General features: G+C 42.4%; 1 protein-coding gene across 4 annotated transcripts in view; it reads left to right on the plus strand.

Annotated features, from left to right (window-relative positions):
- Positions 1 to 14,177, plus strand: part of arvcfb (ARVCF delta catenin family member b) — a 104,835-nt gene that overhangs the window by 81,197 nt on the left and 9,461 nt on the right. For all 4 annotated transcript variants that reach the window (XM_041042990.1, XM_041042991.1, XM_041042993.1 and 1 more), the window contains 5 exons: positions 8,921 to 9,048; positions 10,731 to 10,881; positions 11,124 to 11,316; positions 12,550 to 12,661; positions 13,136 to 13,223. In XM_041042990.1, the coding sequence (XP_040898924.1) occupies positions 8,921 to 9,048; positions 10,731 to 10,881; positions 11,124 to 11,316; positions 12,550 to 12,661; positions 13,136 to 13,223 (672 nt within the window). The remainder of the gene's footprint in view (positions 1 to 8,920; positions 9,049 to 10,730; positions 10,882 to 11,123; positions 11,317 to 12,549; positions 12,662 to 13,135; positions 13,224 to 14,177) is intronic.

A 14,177-nucleotide genomic window follows, 5' to 3' on the forward strand; every position in this document is an offset into this window, starting at 1 on the left:
AGTGTTACATAATGTGTGGATTGAAAAGCAGTTCGATCCTTTTCCGTGTTTTGTTGTTTCTGGCCCCACTGTCTGACATGAACGTCGAATGAGCAGATTTGTTAGAGGTGATGGAGAGCCGGTTTCCATGGCAACCCCTAGTACTACCATCATGTACTCTTTCATCTCTTCATGTTGTCTACATCAATAGGCAAAGCAGTTTTTGGTGGAGAAATGGGAGGGTACGCGAGAGACATAAGAGAGAAAGATGGTGGGAGAAAGCAAGAAAGTAACAGGCAACAGAGAGAGAGAGAGAGAGAGAGAGAGTAGAGCAGCTGGCTCCTCTATATCTTTTCGCCGTCTGCAGCCAAATTAATAGCATAGTCGAGACATGTATCTGCAACGTGTGCGCATTTGTGTGCAACATGTAGGATGCAGAGCAGCCTGGCAGATTCTCCAGCAGCTTCATGGCCGAGTGCATAAACCAGTGTGATAAAGATTCTAGAGCTGCATTAACATCATTTGGGATGGAAAGAATTAATGGGAAAGATTCCCATGTTAAAGACTTGTGAGGATTCACATCACTGGACAGCTGAAGATGGCAGCTGCCATTCTCATACCCCTTCACATGAGACAGTTGCCGCAGGTTTATCTGTAGTCTTTATTGTTAGCAGAGGTTCCTGTCTGTGGCCTAGTCCCACACACTTTACTGATAAACCACAGAATTGCACAGAATTACATCAAATCCTTGCTTTCTCTGTTCTGCATGTTTTTTTCTCTCCCTCTCTGTTCTTTTCCAGGAGTTGGGTAAATTTTTTTAAATGTGGGTTTTCAAGTAAGGGATAATACCAAGTTGTGCTCTCCATGATTGTAATGGATGAAGAAACACCCGGCATGAAGAGGAGGCTGGTTCTTAGCTGCTTGTTTGTGGTTCTTAGCATTTTACTCTTTTTTTTTGGGATGTTGTTGGCAGTTACACAAAGCTGTTTAGCAAAGCCTCACTGCTGCTGTTTTTACCTACAGGTGAATACTGTCACAATGCAGGTTAAAGTCAAACACATATGTCGCAGGTGTCCAGTGATATTGTCTGGTTACTTAGAAATAATCCATACCCTCTAGCCAATCTGAAATGAGAATTCTCATTGGTCGTTGTTTTTTTCATCCCTGACAGCAGCAGTGGTTCACCAAAGGCTTGGCAGGGTCCAGCCTGAGGTGGAACTGTGCTTCTTTCTATATTGGAGATTCTACTTATCTTACAGTCTAACTGTGCTACTAATTTGAACCCAAAACAGACACATATTAGCATCCACCATACAGCACCAGTAAAATAGAAATAGAAACAGTAACGTTACCTAGCCAACAAATTACCTGTTAACGCAACACTCTTAGTGGTTTCTAATGATAACGGGAACAGGGTAGTTTGATTGGTAATTTGTTTGGTTACACTCATGTGCTGTCACACATACCCACCCTACCCCTGTCCATTTTGTTTGTTATTATTGTAAACTAAGAGCACCTGGATTTATGGCATGGAGCATTTACCTGTGCCAAACATGGAAGTAGCAGCACCTGGTTACAGCATAGACAGAGCAACAGAGCTTGTTCCTTACTTAACTGCTGTGTTTGGTGTTTGCCTACATGCACAGACAGGCGGTCTGTGCTATCTGACAACTATATCTAAACATTAGGTGATATTCACTTTGAAGGCCATTTGTCGAATAGTGGCAAATAGTTAAAGGCTTTTTCATCCTTCACACAACTGGAAAAGTGACATCTCTTGTCAATATGTTTTTCATCCAAAGGGAAATAATATATCCACCTGACAGAGATTCTAATATAAACTAACACCTTCACCCCAGGCCCTGAACCACTATTACATTAGCAGGAAGAACATTGGAAACAAACAACCAGAGCATTACCACTGTTGATCCTCTGAGAGGCCAGATAGCCGCGAGGCACATTCTTGAGCGAGCCACAGAAAACTTAATACAACTGTGGCTCAAGAGTGAGAGACCCACTGGCTCTGTGTTTCTGTCCAGAGTTCAGGGGTTGTAGCAGGGGAGATGGAGCATTTCCTCTGGACTTTGTCAAAAGAGTGCTTGGATGTTTCAGACAATTTGGTGTCAGTTTGGCTGCGTATTTTTCCTACCGGTGTTGATATGTCCTCTCTGGACTAAAAGCCCACAGCAGGACTTTGCTGGCTTGTCAGCACAAGAAAGAGGAAGTGCTCCCCTGTCACTGCAGAAGCAGCTTGCTGAAAAGGGTCCTGTTGTGCTAAATGGTAGGAAACGAGCTTTCATGGACCAGACTTTTGGTAGTGTTGGAGCAGAACCCCTGTTGTGAAATGGCAAGGATGGAAGGAAGGAGGGACAGATGCGACTGTGCTGCATATTCGCCTTGTGCCTTCTGCGGTATCTCTCCCTTTGGTTCACTATGTCTCTTTCACCATCTCCCTCTCGCCCCTCTTCACCCACCCAATCACACCAGGACATCTCTGTGGCCCAAAGCTGATGGGTATGCTGTCCAAGAGATGGGCCAGTTGCCACCTTCTGCCTCCCTTTGTCAACATCCAACAAACTAAGGCCAAACCACCGTGTGGGTATGCTAATGTGTGCTGCCCTGGGGCTGCCCATAGAGATGCCAATCTGTGGCAGGGGCCAACCGGGTACGAGAGGAGAAAATGAAGCTTTGACTCCTGGACCCTGTCAGTCTGAAGGGGTGAGCAGGGGGTGAACAGCCTTTGCTGCCTGGCAGTGCACTCTGTTTTGGCTCTGCTCAGCTCCCAATGTGTCGGGAGGGCTGTGAAGAGAAAGGGTAATGCGAGCCTCCATCACATGTTCTCCCTCCGGCCCAGGATGAGGACACTTGCATGTTTTAAATCAACTAAACCAGACATGGGTCAAACTGGATATGCAAAAGAGTGTTTGTTTTCAGTGTAACCTGTGTAGAGGAGCAATTTTTCACAGTGGTTTGCCACAACAAAAATTACACCAGGAAGAGCAGGGGAAAGAGAATTTGAAAGTCAATTAAGTGTACTTTTCTGTGATTTATACCCAGCATTAACATGCATCTCATATCTGACCCTAATTACATTCACACCTGACATTAAGACACGGCTCCAGCATACAAATGGAATTCAGATTTCTCATTCCCTGGCCGATACTTAGATTTCAGTCCAGGTCACCTCCTCCGGCAGTACTTACACTTTAGAATAGACAGCAAACATCAATTGCACCCATCCCCAAGGATACTGCCATTCATTCTTAACAAGTATATTACTACCTAAACTAATTATTTAATTATTTATCTGCATCAATTCCTTGATCCTTCAGCAAAAGTTGTTGTATATTTTTCTTTATTTGTTTCCCCAAAAGAAAGGAATGATAGAAGTTATTAAAAAAAAAGGGTCTTGATCAGTTTGCAGACATTTTTTTGAGAAGTTGACAAATAAAGTCTTCATTAGACTATTTACTCTCTGGCCTTCTTGTATGTAGAGTAGAAACATAATGTGATGCAGTGGGCTACTCCGGGGTGCGGTACATGCATTGACACCGTCTGAATTGCAACACTGACACTAAACTGTAAACTAAATTCATCTGGTGCTCCTTCAAGCGGCATTAAAAAAAAAAAAAAAAAAAAAATGCAAACATTATATGACCCAGACTGAGACAGAACTGTTGAAAGCCCTTGTTAGACCTGCCAATTTACTAGTTTTGTTTATGTGGCTCCACCGCTCACCTTTTGTAATGAATCTCAGAGAGTCATGACCATTATTATACCAGTGGTTTACTACTTTTAATGATGTTGATGCTGTTTTAACCATCGTCCTGCTGCGGCTGTGCCCTGCAAAAGTCTTCATTAGCCCTATAGCATTCTCCCATGTGCCTGTGTGTTCTTATATAAAGACACTCTGACATAAAAAGGGGGCTAGCAGGGTTAAATGTGCATGAGTTTCAGATGTAGAAAGAGACTGGAGACTTCAGGCTTCCCCAGTGGAATTGCCTCATTTATTTATGCTGTATATCTTAGGGGGGAAATGTGATCCTATGGTCAAGTTTTTCTCCTCACTTTTTCATTTTGTGTCTTCCATGTCTCTGTCTTTCTATGACATTTACTTTCACGGTGAGTAACAGCAGAAAGCTTCTTCTCCTACAGTCATTTTTAACTGACCAGAAGGCAGGAGGGCAGAGGTCAGAGGCTCTGTGTTATTATAACAACTTAAGAGCAAAAACCTGTTACAGAAAACAGACAGACTATGTTCTGCTGTTTTCTATTTTTCCATCTCTCTACGGTCCTTACATAGCTCTGTAAAACTGAGTTTTGGAAAATGATACAGCATCATGTACCCCTGATTCGATGGAGTGTGCTGTGTGGTAGAAACGGAGCAGTGAATTAATGGAGCTAGCACAGCGCTCGTGTAGAAGCAGGAAGAGACTCTGTACGCGGTGTAGGCAGACTGGATCGATGAATATCTCTTTTTGACACGCCCGGGCGAGGGCTTGATGTTTTTGTGGATTTGTGTGTGTGTGTGTGTGTGTGTACAGAGGTGTTTTCAGAAGTGTGAATCCAGCCCTGCACGAATGCAGCCAACCATCCTAGAGTAAAGCAGATGTCTGAGAGAACTGAGTCAGTGAGGTGTTTGTCTCAGTGTGTGAGTCTGAGTGAGTATGTCCCTTACTCACCCATCAGTTAATCCATTATCATTTACCAGCCTGTCATACTGCCACACCTTGGCTTTAATTGCAGCCAACAGGGAAGCAGCTTGAACCGTATTAATGCCACAGCTCTGCACCGAACATCACTCAGTCACTTCAACTTAACTTTGTTTCTGACCCAGTTTTCATGCACTGCAGTGCCACAAAGCCCCTTCTCTTCAGTACCAGGGCACTAATTGAGCTTTGCCTCAATTGCAGTAGTTGTCACCGTCGTTTTCAGCTTTGAAAAATAACCTGCTGCTCCTTCCCTCTCACCTCATTTAGGGACGAGCTTCGATCTCCCAAGCACTTTGTGCATATGTCAGCGAATGTACTCGTTTGTATTTGTAAATTTGTGTGTGTGTGCGTGAGTGTTGAGACAAAGGTGTGTGTTTGTCTGTCTCTATGTGTGTAATTATGTTAAGGACGTACATTTAACACGAAAGTTCTATTTGATATTCACTGATAATTAGTCGACCATTGTTTGAAGATCGAAGTGAGAGAGCGAGAGAAAGACCATTTTGATTTGTTGTGATCCTGTTTTTCTTTAGTGAATCCATGCTGTGGATGGTTGTGGTAGACAACTTTGCACTGTCATTTTTTCCACATATGAACTTTTTGACTGCTGTAGTAGTCTCTGACTTTTCATGTTTCTAATGTTTGTACAGTAACATCACACACCACCACACACGTTTTACTGGCGCCTCATAGTAATATTTTCTTCTTCTACTCCTTTTGTTGTTTAATGCCAGTTGACAAATAAGTGTATTACTTCCACCTTCTAGTAGGAGGTAACGCATTACTTACTACCAGGTGCCACTAAAAACAAGGGGAAATGTATTTTTAAGACCGGACAGTCTCAAAACTATTCAGTTTTTTTATGATATGATGACTACTCGTAAATCATGACCCATCCTTAGTTTGTGTGTCGATCACTCAGCATGAGTTGTGAAGCAGAGCTCGGCATGTCGTTTGCAAGGAGGCCACAGTTGTGTGTGATGTTTGCTGCACCATCATTGAGTAGAAGCAGGGGAAATAGACATGCTGGGCTGAGAAAACTGATACTTGGTACTAATCTTAATCAAACTTTCATGTATTTATTTATAGATTATATTTAACTTGGTGTGTTTTAAGTGGTTGGTGGAGGCCGTTTGCTGCTTTATGTACATGTTTCTGACAGTGATGGAACATAACTAAGTATATTTACTGAAATACTGTATGTGTGTTAATGTATAAGCACGGTTATGAGGAACTTTGAGGAGGATTTTTTCTTATTATTCTATTTGAGCCACAGGTGCCAGTTAGTTTGCAACTCTCTCTTAGCTCTCTCTTCGGTTTGCTCACATGCTTTTAATAAACATTTCAAATACTGGACTTTTACTTGTAATTATGTATTTTTGCATTTTGATATGTCAGATTTGGTAAAGAAATAATAATCTACCACTGGTACCTGAGACTCCACCATATATGTATTCACAATTAGCTGTGTGCACCAATGATGAACTTGTTTTTCTCACTGAAAAAAACACTACACCACCGGATACATTCGTATTTAAGTAATTTGATCATGTTTGCAGTCTGTCACAGAATATAGGCCGCCCTGAGCAAAGCCAAGGTCACGTCACACTGACAGCTCATCTCCCCCTCCGAATTATAATTCTGCCTAACAAAATCAAGACTAGCAGGCCAGGAGGCTAGCAGGAGACAACTGATGATGAGAACAACATCACAACAGTATACGGTTGCGAACAGAGCTTGATCTGGCTAGTGCTATGAGGAGGGACCTAAGGCACTTGGTGCTGACATTAAGCCCCAGCTCAGGACGCTGAGCAAAAGCTCTGGTAGAGATATTCTCTGGCTCAACAGCGAGAAATTAAACTAAGGATAAGGGAATTAGTTTAAAGGTCCAGCGAATTTCCCTCCATTCTCATCGTCCTTTGTTGAGCAGTACATGTCTTTTTATTGTCTTGAGTCCTTCATTTGTAAAACGCCAATTTCATAAGTTGCTTCACTTGGTTGCTGGACCAAAACCTCAGGAATTACAAGATGGTAGAAATGTGGCTTTGTGGATTATATTACAAAAAACGCTGTCGTAATAGGCATAGTCTTGGATCGCGGGCAAACTTGGCAACAAAGGTTCAACATGGCTGACATTTTGTGCAGACAGAATCTGCCTTGGAGATGAAGTGTCTGTCAACAGGACTGCCTGCAAGATGGTCTCCAGTTTGCTGAGTGTGCACCCACTAGGCCCAGAAATATGAGGAGCGTGCAGAATGTTGCTGAGTGTCTGGTTTGCAAACTCTCCCCTCTTGCGTCACCCCTGAGAAAACCTGTTGATGTGATTCACGTCTTAGCACATGGTTACAAACAGGATCTTGTGCATGACGACTACTCCTTGTGCTGCCTCTTTGAAAATAAGCTCAAGATTTGTCAAGCAGCACCTACAGTAACATCCTCCTGACCTGGCAGTTCCTCCCACACACATTCTGGAGCAGGCTTGGCATGATCAGGAGGGGAAACGCCACAGGGATGAAAACCCTTCCTTTGGAGTGTTAACAACTATGTTGCTGTGTCTGAATCTGGCAATCGCAGAGCGCACCCAGGCTTCCGCTCGCTGCAAATTACGGGTGTGAGATGTGGATTTAGAGGCACAAATGTCATTTTGTGTGTTTCCGTTGTACTTCTCAAGCACAAAAATTACACTCTTCCCTCTCTCACTGTTTTCTTTTCTTCTTCTGAAAAAAGTAAGTCAAGAAAAAAAGAAAATGTTACCTTAAGATGCCCTCTCAACCGTTTTAATTCATACTGTTATGACCCAAGTCACACTCCTATTCTGAAAAGATTCTCTTTTTCTGCATCTCAAAAAATGTACTGAGGGCCTTGTCAGCCCTTGTGCATCAATCAAATAGGGTTACTATATATCTCTGCCCACATAATGCAGGGGTTTTCAAATAGAACCCTGGAAATACTGGCCTCAGAAGATATGGGAAGAAACAGTGGGTTATGTTTTCCTTAATTTGAGCCTTGAAGGATAGAAAAAGGATTTGAAATTGCTTGCGCCCTGTTGTAGAGGATAGGAAGGAAGCTGCTGGTGAAATGGTATTTCTGTAAAAGATGATTTTAGCTACTAGTTTCAAAGCATCAGCTAACTTGTGATTCAGACAGCACAAGTCTGTGAAAGCCTCAGTGAGTAATAGCAGATTGTGCTCCTGTTGAAGCCTCACTTCTGGCTTTGTTTTCATTCCTTACTCTAAAGACATTTACAGTTTTGCCGTAAATTATTTTCCAAATGCGAGAAAAACATCTGAAGTTCCCTTTACGTGACTACTTTGTAAGATCGATGTAAAATATAACCTGAACGTGTATGTAGTCGTCAAACTTTGCCTTCAGGATCATCGCAGTAGTGAGCTATCTATTGAAATCTGATGAGGTGTCCTTGCTTCCTGTGGAGTGATGTGTCCCGCCATAAAAAATGTATGACTCCCTCCAGACATGTGAACAGCTGAAAATGACCTTGGCAGAAGAAATATCCATGCTCTGACCTTTTAATTGAATCATTGTGTGTCTTGTTGATCCCTGATAGAGCACTTAGTGACGAACCTGTTTGTGCAAAAATAAGAAAAAGCCCTGGATAAATGAATTTGAGCTGATATGATTTGACGCCTCTGCCTCTCCCTGTGCCTGCACTGTCTAATAGCTGATAATGTAATTACGTTTCCATCAGAGGGAGGCCTAATGATTGATTGTAGTGGAATGTGTTATGTGCTAGTGAGATAAACCTCCCTCTGAAATTCTCTGGGTTTGGTCAGGGCTGTCGGATCAATAACTTCTCCTTCTTGTGTTCTCATTTATTATCCTGGAGAATTTTCAATCATAATATGCTTTAGTATTACTGCAAGGAAATATACTAGACACTCCAGCACTCCTTAATTACAGTGCTGCTGCAAACTATTGTGAGTTCCAGTGGACAACTCCTGCATTCTGTGATCAGTGCTGTGAAATTGTGTACATTTCCACTGAAACTTTGCACAAAAAACTGCACCACAAATTTTGTGGCTTTTGTCAAGGTTGCCCTTTGTTACCAGACCTGAGCTTTCCTCATGGCAGAGAGCTCTCCCCATGATCTGAGATAAACCTCAGCACTGTACTGCCCATACCTTCACACAGCCTAATTGACCTGTCTGTCTTGCCAGGGGTTCTAACCAGCACACGTGTGTGTGTGTGTGTTTCTCTGTATTTCCCCACAGGCTTTGAGCTGCTGTATCAGCCGGAAGTGGTGAGACTCTACCTGTCTCTGCTGACGGAGAGCCAGAACTACAACACCTTGGAGGCTGCTGCCGGGGCTCTGCAAAACCTCAGTGCTGGACAGTGGACCGTGAGTTGCAGCTCCTGTCCTCATCATTGTCCTTCCAGGAGCCAATATTTGGGGTTGCGAAAATTCTTAGAGTCAAACGGGATTAAAAAGACACAAGATCTGCCTTCAGAGGTGCTCAGAGTCCCCTTAACAAGGTGTAAGCAAAAGTAAATCTCAAGACAGAGGCGCATGTGAACCAGGCAGCAGGTAGCTCAGATAGTAAAATCTCTACCAGAGCTGATTGCTAGAAGGAGTGGGGAGTGAAAACAAGAAAAATTAGCATTTTACCATCAAAGATAAAAGATCTTAACATCCACATATCACTGAGTACTTTGAGGATGGAATGGTGGAAAGAGAAATCTCATTTTATTTAGATATCTCTCCCTAGGTGTATATTAGATACAGTCTGTTCATTGATAAAACCCTTCTTGGTTAGGACCCTCCATCTGTGTGAGATTCCATGATTGGATAAGGGCTCGATAACTAATGTACAACACACTCTCATGTCTGGTAGATGTTTGATGATGGATGATATTAGAACCTCTACAGCCAGGTTTAGACATGTATTCCAATTAGAGAGGCTGTGGAGCTGCTGAGAGGCTGCCTGGTTTGCAGGCAATAGTGAATTATCAACCAGGAAAGTCAGTTGTCAGATGCCAGTTTACGGACGGCACCTCAGGCAAGAGTGGTCACTTATGCTTTTCAGCAGGCTGGCTATATTCAGCCCACGGCAGCATTATCACAGCAGCACTTCTCTTAACACCTATGTGTCAGACTGTAAACACATCCCTCAGTCCTCTGAATTCGTCAGCAGCAGCAGCAGGCCTTTCCAGCTAGAGTGGAAAAAAACACCCAAACTACATTTTTTTTTTTTTTTTTTTTAAGTTTCATGAATTAACATCCAGCCCTGAGTCTCACATTTAGTGTTCTGAATAATTCAGTAGTAGTGATTTTCAGCTAAGGTGAGCATTTTGAGGAGAAATCCCTCTTTCCTTTGATGTTTTCTCCCTGTTGAAGCTGATCAGAATTCTTGGCCAGGCTCAGGAACCTGTGGAGCCGCACACTGTCACATCTGGTAGCTGGACAAAGCATGTCCCTGCTCCCTGGGAGGATATCAGAGCTTCTTCTTTAAATCCTCCTCCTACTTTGCTCCTGCTTCTTTCTGTACCACTGGACTGCCTTTGTTTTCTGAGGCTTACTACTGCCACCTGGTGGTTCAACTGTGCCTGTCCTCTGCTTAATTACATCTCTGGGGGTATCAGTGCTCAGAAGAGAAGCCCTTTTATGTAAAACTTAATGTTTCATGTTACAAAAAATGAGAAGTAAAATCTACTGATGTTTAAATTAAGACAAATTATATCACATGTCCATTCAGAGCCCCACTGTGTAATGTTGTGAATTAGTCAAGACCAAGGAGCAGTGCCGAGCTGTCTTGTAGTTACAGAGTGAATGATTGAAAAAAAATCCTCGTCTCCCTCGACTGGTAGTGTTGAGGTAAGCTGGACTCCTCCTGTGGAGCTTTCCCAGTGGTCAAAAGAAAAGAAGTGCGGTCGTGCTGGACAGCTCCCAAGTGGGGAACCTGTAGATAGGCATGAATGTTAAACAGGATGCTGCTGACAGCGTGCGCTCACCCAGTCTCCTCTAAAGGTTAAAGGTTGAAATTATAAAAAGCAGTCACAACATGCCCTCTGTCTGCCCTCCAGTGGTCCAACTACATCCGAGCCACAGTGCGTAAAGAGAAAGGTCTTCCCATCCTGGTGGAGCTGCTGCGCTCTGACTCTGACAAGGTGGTTCGAGCTGTTGCCATCGCCCTGCGCAACCTGTCCATCGACCGCCGCAACAAGGACCTGATCGGTGCTAACCATTAGTCATTAATACCACACACACATCAGACAGCATTTTTGTTTCAAACTGACACAAAAGTAGACGTACATATTGTTTTTGCATGACCAATTGAAACAAGAATAACTCTCAAGTTTTTAAGACATTATTGTATTTAGCACGTTTGCTGATTGAATTTGATGTCATTTCAAATTAAATCTTATTATCCCACCTCTATCACCTCCTTAACCTGAAAAAAATGCTTTACCTTGCAGGAAGTTACGCCATGCGGGACTTGGTGAGCAACCTTCCCAGCGGTCAGCAGCGACCAGCTAAGAACCTGGAGGAGGACACTGTGGTCGCCATCCTCAACACCATCCACGAGATCGTCACTGACAGCTCTGAAAACGCCCGCTCCCTCATCCAGGCCCAGGCTATCGAGAAGCTGGTCGCCATCAACAGGACCAGGTAAGAGTTCATTTATACAGAACATCACGTATTGTACCATAAATGTAAATAATGTTGCTTTGCATCTAAAGCTGTACATTGTCTTGTTTGGATTAAATTAAGGTTGTAAATTGATTTTGTTGAGGATTTTATTAATTCGTTTGGCAGTGTTTTACACATGGATGAACCCAAATGGCACATGCACAGTTACACACTGAATAGTGGCAGAACTGTTTGCTTATTTTATCACAAAATAAGCTGCTGAAAGAACACCTCGTTTACCCAAGTACTCACCGTGTCCGGTAAATTGTAGGTCACTGCCCCTTTCTCGTGTGTTTTTACTATCAGTCTTGTACAGTTTGCATCACAGACAGTGAACCAAACAGAAACTGTATGTTCATACTTATGTAAACCATGTCAGAAGTGTGGGTATACCGTGGAGACATTACATATACACTGTACAGATAATTACAGTGTGACCTTGAATGCAATTTGCATCATGAGCCTTCATATTAGTATTCATGCAGGATAATGTAATGTGTCTCTAATGGCCCGAGCTTGGCTCCCACAATACTATACTCTAACAAGCCTGAGCCCACACACACACCACTACCCACCACACATTAATTAACAGGCTTTCAGAACTGGAGGGCATTGTTATACGGGGGTGCCTCTGAAGCTGCTGCTTATAAAAGTAAGTGAGTGGTTGTTCCTCTAAGTTCTCCTCAACAACCTGATAATGAAAACTAACAGACATTATGGCAAGAGGTGTCTTATATTATCATAATGTTAGCCAGTCCAAAATGGAGTGGGTCTGCACCCCACCACACTTATTAATTTAAGATCAAGAGCACTTTTCAAAGGCTGGTCCTTGTGTGGTGAAGTATTGATCATACATAGAGTCACTACCATGAATATACATAGTTCATTCACAGACCAAATAGCAGTGATTCCTCTCACCCCTCTAAGATTAGCTTCCTTTGAAGTAAGACCCCGCCCACATGTAATTAATACTGGTAGCTCAGAGGTAGCTAATGAAGGGAAATGTGCACTCATCTAGCTATGAATTAAGAACTAGACCCTGGAGCCACTCAGGGGACCTGAATTCTTTGAATAAAGAGATTGATTGCAGCAGCAGCAGCAGCAGCATGCTACCATCACACACATCAATGTTTTTGGGGTTAGATGGAGTTTCTGATTTTAATTGCTCTAGTTATTTCTTCATTTATTTCTACCTTCTTGTGGTTCTGTCAGCCAATCAGCTCGCGAAACAAAGGCGGCGTCCCATGTGCTGCAGACGGTGTGGAGTTATAAGGAGCTAAGAAACGCTTTGACCAAGGACGGCTGGAACAAGAGCCACTTCCAGGTACAGAACCGTACTCTTGTGCAAGATTCTAGTTTTCCTCATGTTTGTGGATTTGTTAATGTGATATGCGGTAATGTGATATCCATTAATAAAGTGTCTCACTAAGACAGTACTTGCATGACAAAAAGTATTAGAAGCATCACTGGATAAAATACAGTAGAATCGCATGTGTATGAAACAAGGTGGAACAAATATTATATTATTTAATACATATTTAAGCTTTGCTAACTGACGGTTGGTTAGTAATGTCTAATCTGTCTTCATGTTTTGTTGCTATGTACAGACTGTTGATATCACACATGCCAATTTCTAATATTTGTCTCAGTGTGTCAGCCTGTAAGATGGTAAAAATCACATCTTATCCTGACGTGGCATTAAGACAGAAAATGAATTCTCTTCGTTCAACATATACTGGACCTGTTTGAGCTGTAAGATGTTATGTTAACATGCTGCTTGCTCTGTTGCTTCTCTCAGCCCACAGTGACAGCCACCCCTAAAGCAACCAAGAATGGCAAGCCAGGCTATGACGACACCACTCTACCCCTGATGGAGAAGAACCAAGGTCAGAGTGTGTGTGTGTGTGTGTGTGTGTGTGTGTGTGTGTGTGTGTTTGGGTGTGTGTTTGGGTGTGTAGCTGTTTTTACCTGTTTAGAGGACATATGGGTGGGACAGTTACAATGCTATTATTCATTTAATGATAGAACGAATGTGTAAGAATTAGTCTAAAACATGGTAGTCCGGTGACTAATTAAAGGGTAAGGCTAGTGATTTTTCTTACTGTAAACAAAGCACATGAAAATACCAAAACCAAATATGGCTTAGTCTCTGAATGTCTACTGTTTGACTTGTATACCCAGTTTATGGCACTCATCCCCAATAATTTTTTTTTTTTTTAAATATATATATATATATTCTGTAATTTCCTCAAATAACTGGTCACAGTAGATTTTTACAACTGTTACTCAAACTGAAGTAAACAGCACATTTTTTTGAGGGGACTGTTTTCAGTTACGGATGAATTCACATTGGTGCTGTAATGAGAATTTTCAGCAGGAGCGGTTGTGTGGAACTGATTTAAAATACAGTGCCCATGTTGTAATAATGGAACATGTCACCCAGTGCAACAGTGAGGCTCACTGATGGGTTTTCATAGTATTTGGACAACAGTAGAGCTCAGTCAATCGATTCGTTGTTGGTTTGTTCCATTTCACTGGATTTATTTACAGTTGAATAAAACCCAACTTATCCTTTAAGTATCCTTGCCAATACAGGTTAACACATAACATAAACTACCTGAATTTTTTTGTCCAAATTGTCCTGTCGTCCCACCTGTATGTGCCCCACCTGTATCGTCCTTTAAACAGATTTAAACAAAATACTAACAAATACTAGAAAACAGCATTTTCCTCAGTGTGTCCACTTGCTGAGGACATGTATGTTTTTTCTCATGGCTGTATCGAAGCACCATGCTTGCCACATTATTACACTCATCCACCTTGTGGTGAAGCTGTGGTGT

The sequence above is a fragment of the Toxotes jaculatrix genome, chromosome 7 (genome assembly GCF_017976425.1).
Source record: "Toxotes jaculatrix isolate fToxJac2 chromosome 7, fToxJac2.pri, whole genome shotgun sequence".
Taxonomy (NCBI): Eukaryota; Metazoa; Chordata; class Actinopteri; family Toxotidae; genus Toxotes; species Toxotes jaculatrix.